Source organism: Castanea sativa, chromosome 11 (assembly GCF_040712315.1).
Source record: "Castanea sativa cultivar Marrone di Chiusa Pesio chromosome 11, ASM4071231v1".
Taxonomy (NCBI): Eukaryota; Viridiplantae; Streptophyta; class Magnoliopsida; order Fagales; family Fagaceae; genus Castanea; species Castanea sativa.
The window spans coordinates 48,691,076-48,698,799 of NC_134023.1; the positions used below are offsets into that span (position 1 = coordinate 48,691,076).

At 42.5% G+C, this 7,724-nt stretch overlaps 1 protein-coding gene across 1 annotated transcript; it reads left to right on the forward strand.

Annotated features, from left to right (window-relative positions):
* The first annotated feature begins 338 nt into the window (after window positions 1-338).
* Window positions 339-815, forward strand: LOC142616630 (uncharacterized). The gene has a single exon (XM_075789444.1). The coding sequence runs from the start codon at window positions 339-341 to the stop codon at window positions 813-815; it is 477 nt and encodes a 158-aa protein (XP_075645559.1).
* Window positions 816-7,724: the final 6,909 nt, after the last annotated feature.

A 7,724-nucleotide genomic window follows, 5' to 3' on the forward strand; every position in this document is an offset into this window, starting at 1 on the left:
GAGAACCGGTGCATCAGTTGTTAGAGAAAATACGGAATGAACCATACTTCAAATGGCCCAACAAGATGGCTGGAGATCATATGAAGCGGAATCAGAACCTCATTTGCCACTATTATTAGGATGTAGGTCATACCACCAAGAATTGTCGGACACTATGGAACCATTTGGAGCAGTTGGTTAGTGAAGGAAGGTTGAAACAATTTTTGTATCATCTCAATAGGCAAGGAAGCCATTCAAGTTCGGTTAATTAGAGGAACAGTTCAACAAGGCCTCCTTTGGGAACAATTAATGTCATTTTTGCTGCTCCTGGTAGGACTGGCTCTTGTCTTACTAGGGTGATGTCTGTGTCACGTATTTTCGCCGAGGAATTTGATTCGAAGCCGAAGAGGATTAAAGGGAACATTCTGCCTATTTTGGGCTTCTCAGACGAAGACAAGATTGGGACCATTCGACCTCATGCCGATGCCTTGGTAGTTACATTAAGGATAGGGGGCTATGAGGTGAGAAGGGTAATGGTTGACCAGGGTAGTGGGGCTGACATTATGTACCCTGACTTGTTTAGGGGGCTTAACCTAAAGCTCGAGGATCTTACTACTTATGATTCACCGCTAATAAGTTTTGAGGGGAAGGTTGTCATTCCAAAAGGGCAAATTCGGCTACTTGTGCAATCGGGTCCGGAGGTTGTGGACGTAGATTTCATCGTGGTAGATGCTTATTCTCCCTACACGACCATTTTTACAAGGCCCTGGCTACATGCTCTAGGTGCTGTTTCTTCAACTCTTCATGTCAAGGTGAAGTTCCATCTGGGGGACTGATCGAGGAAATCATTGGGAGTCAATCTGTGGCTAGATAGTGTATAACGACTACAATTCTGCGTTAGACTGGGCAGGAGTTATTGGCCTCGGCTGAAGGGGGTTCATAGTAATCAATGTCCTCGGCTACATGTAAGATTGCCGAGGTAGAGGAGCATGCGTGCGAAGAGTTGAAGAAGGTTCTTATCGGCGATGATCCTGAAAAATTCTTTCAGGTAGGAATTCAGCTGCCACCTCAGGAGAAGGAGGAGTTGGTCATATTTTTGAAAAAGAATATGGATGTATTTGCGTGGAGTGCTTATGAGGCCCCGGGGGTTGATCCAAGTTTCATTTGTCATCATTTGAATGTCAATCCTTCCGTAATGCCGAGGAAACAACAACCTCGGCGCTCATCTAAGGAGCATGCTGAGGCTGTCAAGGAAAAGGTATTCAAGCTCAAAGAGGTTGGTGCTATTAAATAGGTATTTTATCCAGAATGGTTGGCTCACACGGTGGTAGTGAAGAAGAAGAATGAGAAGTGGAGAGTTTGCGTCGACTTCACAGATTTGAACAAGGCTTGCCCTAAAGATTCATTCCCAATGCCTCGCATAGATCAGTTAGTGGATGCCACTGTTGGACATCCTCAGATGCCACTGTTGAACATCCTCAGATGAGCTTTCTAGATGCTTTTTTGGGTTACCACCAGATACCCTTGGCTTTAGAGGATCAGGAGAAAATGACCTTTGTCACTCTTACATGGAATTATCATTATAAGGTGATGCCATTTGGTTTGAAGAATGCAGGGGCTACTTATCAGAGGATGATGACTAGGATGTTCGAGCCTCAGTTGGGTAAAACAATTGAAGTGTATGTATATGACATGGTAGTAAAAAGTAAAATGGTTTTTTTGCATGTATCGGATTTGAGTGACACTTTTCAAATGCTAAAGAAGTACAAGTTACGCCTTAATGCTTCCAAGTGCTCCTTTGGAGTGGGATTTGGTAAGTTCCTGGGTTATATGGTAACACACAGAGGAATTGAAGTCAATCTTGCTCAGGTCAAGGCAATTAATAGCTTACAACCTCCTCGGAATCCGAAAGAAGTTCAAAGGTTGACAGGGATGACTGCTACCCTCAATCGATTTATTTCACAGTCCGCGGATAGGTGCAGGCCTTTCTTCCAGCTGCTGAATAAGGGGAAAGGATTTGAATGGACCGAGGAGTGTGCTATAGCTTTTCAAAAGCTTAAGGAATATCTTTCGTGTTTGCCCATTATGTCTCGGCTGGAAATTGATGAGGTTCCGTTCGCGTATATTGCTGTGGCTGATCATGCTGTTAGTTTGGTTGGGTTGATAACAATATACAGAAGACAGTTTATTACGTGAGCAAATCCTTACATGAGGTCGAGGTACATTATCTGCCGTTGGAAAAGGCGATCCTTGCGGTGGTGCACGGTACGCATAAGCTTCCCCACTATTTTCAATCTCATATAGTTATGGTTCTGACTTAACTTCCTCTTAAATTTGTGCTTCGAAGTGCTGATTGTACGAGTAGGATTGCTAAGTGGGGTACCATTTTGGGGGCTTTTGACATCAAGTATATGCCTCGAATCTCTGTGAAAGGACAAGTGCTTGCTGATTTGGTTGCAGAGTTTGCTGAGCCTGCATTAGAAGATAACGCTAAGGGGCTAGACATGGATGAAAATCAGTTGGCATGATCTCGTGCAAGGAACCTGCGACATGGAAGGTATATGTCGATGGAGCAGCAAATCAAAGAGGATCTGGTGTGGGACTAGTTCTAGTGTCTCCGGAGGGGCTTACGTTTGAGAAGTCCTTGAGATTGGGATTCTCGGCTACTAACAATAAGGCGGAATATGAGGCTTTACTGGTCGGAATGGATATGGTTTAGAAAATGGGGGGAAAATCAGTGAAAATGTTCTCGAATTTGCAATTAGTCGTCGGCCAGGTAGAGGGGACATTAGAGGCTAGAGATCCAAGAATGCAAGAATATTTGACCCGAGCCAGGTATTTATGATCAAAATTTGAATATTTTATCTTGTTGCATGTCTCAAGGAGTATGAATACCTATGATGATTCCCTGGCTACCCTTGCAACATCCTCGGTCCAAATTCTACCTCGGGTTATCCTCGTTGAGGATTTGTTCAAACCCAGTGGAATGGGTGTTGACCCTATTTGGGTTCATCAGGTAAGGGTAGGACCTAGTTGGATGGACCCCATAGTATCCTTTCTTAAGAGCGATTTCTTGCCCGATGAGAGATCTAAAGCAGATAAAGTTCGCAGAAAGGTACCTCGATTTTGGTTGTTCGAGGATCAAAAGCTGTACAAACGCTTCTTTTCTGGACCATACTTACTGTGTATACATCCTGAAGCAATCGAGTCACTTTTGGAAGAACTGCACGAAGGGATTTGTGGAAGTTATACGAGAGGAAGGTCTTTAGCTCACAGAGCTCTTACCCAGGGGTATTGGTGGCCCAATATGTAAAGAGAGGCCCAAGATTACGCGAAAAAATGTGACCAATGCCAGAGGTTTGCTCCTAACATCCATCAGCCCAGTGGTGTCCATAATCCTCTGTCTAGTCCTTGGCCATTCGTTCAATGGGGGTTAGATATTGTGGGGCCTTTCCCAAAGGCCGTAGGAAATAAAAGGTGGTTGCTCGTAGGGACCGATTACTTTATCAAGTGGGTTGAAGCTGAGCCTTTGTCGTATATTAGACACGTGGATGCAAAGAAGTTTGTTTGGAAAAATATTGTCACTGGGTTTGGAATACCTCACACTCTTATTTCAGATAATGGCCTGCAGTTTGATAGTAAGGCCTTTAGAAAATACTGTTGTGACCTAGGTATCACGAATAGATACTCTACTCCAGCTTATCCGCAAGGGAATGGGCAAGTAGAGACAGTTAATAAAGTTATAGTAAGTGGACTCAAGAAGAGGTTGGATGATGCAAAGGGAAGATGGGTAGAATAATTGCCACATGTTTAGTGGACATATCGAACTACATCACGAAGATCCACCCAAGAGACGCCCTTCTCCATGACTTATGGAGCTGAGGCTGTGATCCCTTTGGAAACTGGGTTTCTGACGTTGAGAACAAACTCTTTCATCCCAAGTAATAACAATGGTTTACTAGAGAAAAGCCTGAACCTAGTTGAGGAACGGCGAGAGAATGCCATGGTTCAGCTAGCTTATTATCAGCAAAAGCTCAAGCGGGGGTATGATGCTCATGTGAAGTTAAGGTCACTTGCACCTGAAGACTTGGTCTTAAGGAAAGTCTTGGGTACCACCAACAACCCAGCTTGGGGAAAGTTGGGACCTACCTCGGAGGGGCCGTATCGTATCACTTTTGTAGCAGGCATAGGGGCATATTGTCTAGCAGACTTAGATGAAAAAGTTGTACAACATCCTTGGAATATAAATAACCTACGAAGGTACTACTATTAATGAAAGGCACTTCTGCCATTTTAGTTCTATTATTATTGTGCTGTGATTCATTTTATTTTTCTAAGAATCAAACAGCAACTTGGTCATGCTTGGCTCCTCAGACCACATACCTTGTGGAAATTAATATCTTTATTAAGAGTTAAACAGAACCTTAGTTACGTCTGGTCCTCGGATCATCTACTTTGAGAAAATTAACATTTCAGTTTATTTTTCTAAGAATTAAACAGAAACTTGGTCATGCTTGGCTCCTCAGACCACATACCTTGTGGAAATTGATATCTTTATTAAGTGTTAAACAAAACCTTAGTTACGTCTAGTCCTCGGATCATTCACTTAGGGAAAATTAACATTTCAGTTCATTTTTCTAAGAATCAAACAGAAACTTGGTCATGCCTGGCTCTTTGGACCACATACCTTGTGGAAATTGATATCTTTATTAAGTGTTAAATAGAATCTTAGTTATGTCTGGTCCTCGGATCATCTACTTTGGGGAAATTAACATTTCAGTTCATTTTTTTAAGGATCAAACAAAAACTTGGTCATACCTAGATCCTCGGACCACACACCTTGTGGGAATTGATATCTTTATTAAGTGTTAAACAAAAACTTGGTTGTTTGTTTCCTCGGATCTTCTACTTTGGGAAAATTAATAGTTCAATTTATGTACCAAGTATTAAATAGAATCTTAGTTGCATATGGTTCTCAGATTATCTATATTTACCTCAGTTCCTGGACCCTATATCTGGGTGATAATAAGGAGCAACTTTTGTGTCTTAATTTCATAAAAAGATTAAACTTTAAACCATATCCTTCACGTTTTGTGGTTGTATGTATATCCGTGTACTTAATTTTCTGCATAGCAAATTGTTACTGTTACACTGTTCAATTGTGCATTAAATTATTTGTAATAGGTGTACGAATTGTACTATGATAAAGGTAACATTCCTAGAGAATGAATTTTGGAAAGAATTAAAAAGATCAAATTCTTGAGTCTGACACTAAAAGTGCATGTGATTACATGGGGAACAATGAAAAACACAAAGCAGAATAATGAAAAGTATGCTTAAAATAAAGGGGAACTCTTATGTCTTGATCTTCAATGGAGGGTCCACCTTAGGCTTTGGCTCGGTTTTCTTGCTCATATCCTCCGCTCCCTTTGAACCAGTCTCCTTGGATTGAGGATCAGCTTCCTTGATAGCTATTGGAGCATCTGTGGATTTGATCTCGGGCAGGATTACAGTTTGCTTTCCTTTATCTTTTGCCCCAAGAAGAGGGTCACCTTGGTCAATCTTTTTGCTAAGATCTTTAGCAGTCTTCTCTTCCTAGTTTGTGACTTAACTAGGACCTGTAGACGCTTGTGCAGAAGGAAGAGTTCTTTGGATTGTGGAAGGCTGTGTTTGAGGAATTGGTTCAGGGGCTGTTGAAGTAGGTGGGGCTTCAAGTGCGCGGATATCAGGAGGAACCCACATGTTCTCACTTTTTCTCCATTCTGAGGTGGCAAGGACTCCTGCAATATTGAGGGCTTCAGCCCACACTTGCTGGCAATACTCCCTACACACCTCAGCCAATTCTTCTGTCAGCCGGGTTTTCGTCTCTTTAACCCCCCTATTGTATGAAGCCAACGAAGCAGCATTCGCCGTCTCCTTGATGGTACGGGCTACCTCTTGGGCTTGAGCTAACTCCCCCTTCAAGCGCAGGATGTCTTTTTGGGTGGTGGTTAACTCTTGTCCTTCCTCGAGAAGCTGTTTACGCTATTCTTCTACCTGCTTCTCTGCTATTTTAAGCCCAACCTCAGCACTCTTCCTTAGTCCCTCCTCTTCTGTTAATTTGTCATCAATCTTTTTCTTCTCCAACTCGGGCTGGGCTAAAGCCCTCTCAGTCTCAACTCTAATGTTGATCTCGACATCAGCTTTATTCCGAGCATCTTCTACCCATTTTTCAGCAGCAAAAACTTCCTGGATGGCCTGTGAGACATTGGTGAACAAGGTATATTGTGATGAGGATAGCAAGAAAGTATACATAAGGAAAATCTAAGTAAAGAATATAATGCAAATAGCAAAGTGAATGTAGTTGAGTAGCACGTACCAAAGCTAAATCCCTTTTAAGGGAAAGGAATAGCTGTTGTTGCTTCATGTTATCTAGGGCCTTCATGTCCTTTGGTTAAAGGAGGGGTTGTTCCAGGGCTTCAGCCAGGTAATGAGAGTGCCCTTTTTGGAACTCTCTTATAGAAGAGTGGAAAGGGATAGGAGCCCCGTCCAATTCCAGTGAAGGTGACCAATGAGATTGAGCTTGACGCACCTCGGCCAATTCGTGGCTGTCCCTACTTTCCACGGAGGAAGCTCAGACTTGGCCTTTTCCAACTTTTTGTTGTTTTTGTTTCTTTTTCTAGGTCAAATCCTCTTCTTCAATCTCATTCGATCTTTTCTTCTTGAGGTTGGGAGCAGGGAGAATAGGGCCAAAGGGGGGAGGAGGAGGCGGTAGATTAGCAGGAGGTTGAGATCTCGATGTATCCTTTACAACGGCTTGTTTATTGATAATAAACGAGTAACAGTAAGAATAGTAGAATGCAATGGGTCTCAAGGTGATAAAGTTAGAGGAACTAAAACCCAAGCTAGGGAATCTAAATCCTAAGGAATCACACCTGGTTTCCCCGCTGTGACTGGACAATGAGGACCATCAGACCATCTCCCAGAGGCGATTAGATAGTCATCCTTCATGCATTTGTTAGATTGGGGAAGACATGATATGAGCCTAACAATGCTAGACCTAGATTTGAGGTAGTAACCTACGTTTTTAAGTTTATGGCCTTCGTACATATAGATGACATCATGCCATGTGAGGTTCAGGCCCATTTGCTCATTTAGAGCGTCGACACAGCCTAAGATTCTAAACATGTTGGGTGTACATTAATTTGGGCATAATCTATGGTTGCGCAAGTATTCACTAGTTACATTCTTCATGGGAAGTGTCATTCCACCCTCTAAAAAGGTGATGATGGGAATGACAACTTATCCTTCTTTCCTAGCGCTAGTTATGGCTCTTGGGGAGCAATATCTCAAACCCACTTCTGGAGGGATGTGATATTTGGCCTGGAAACCCTCCATACCGGCATTGGTATCTACTAAACATTTGAATCTACCCATTTGGTTAAAATAAAAGTGAAGATGTAGAAGGGTATAAGGGTGTAGTTAGAAGCCGAGGAAGAGAGCCGAGGTGAAAAAGGAATTGCAAGAGGGAGAACTTACGGGAATGAGTAGATGATTCTTCATGCGCTTCTTGAAAAGAGGAAAAAAGGAGGAAATTTTAGAGTTTGATTGATTTCTGGCGTAGTGGGTTAAGTCACGACTTCCTATGTGTTTTTGATATCTGGGAAGCGGCATTGAATGGGATTATCCCGCTAAAATTTTGGGGAAAAACCCGAGCCATTGGATGTACATCTCACTATTGGACGTGGAGGACAGGGCGTTACTTA

What these genes read in the sequence shown, in the direction of transcription:
- LOC142616630 (XM_075789444.1), top strand. Translation starts at nt 339, where the DNA reads ATGTCTGTGTCACGTATTTTCGCCGAGGAATTTGATTCGAAGCCGAAG.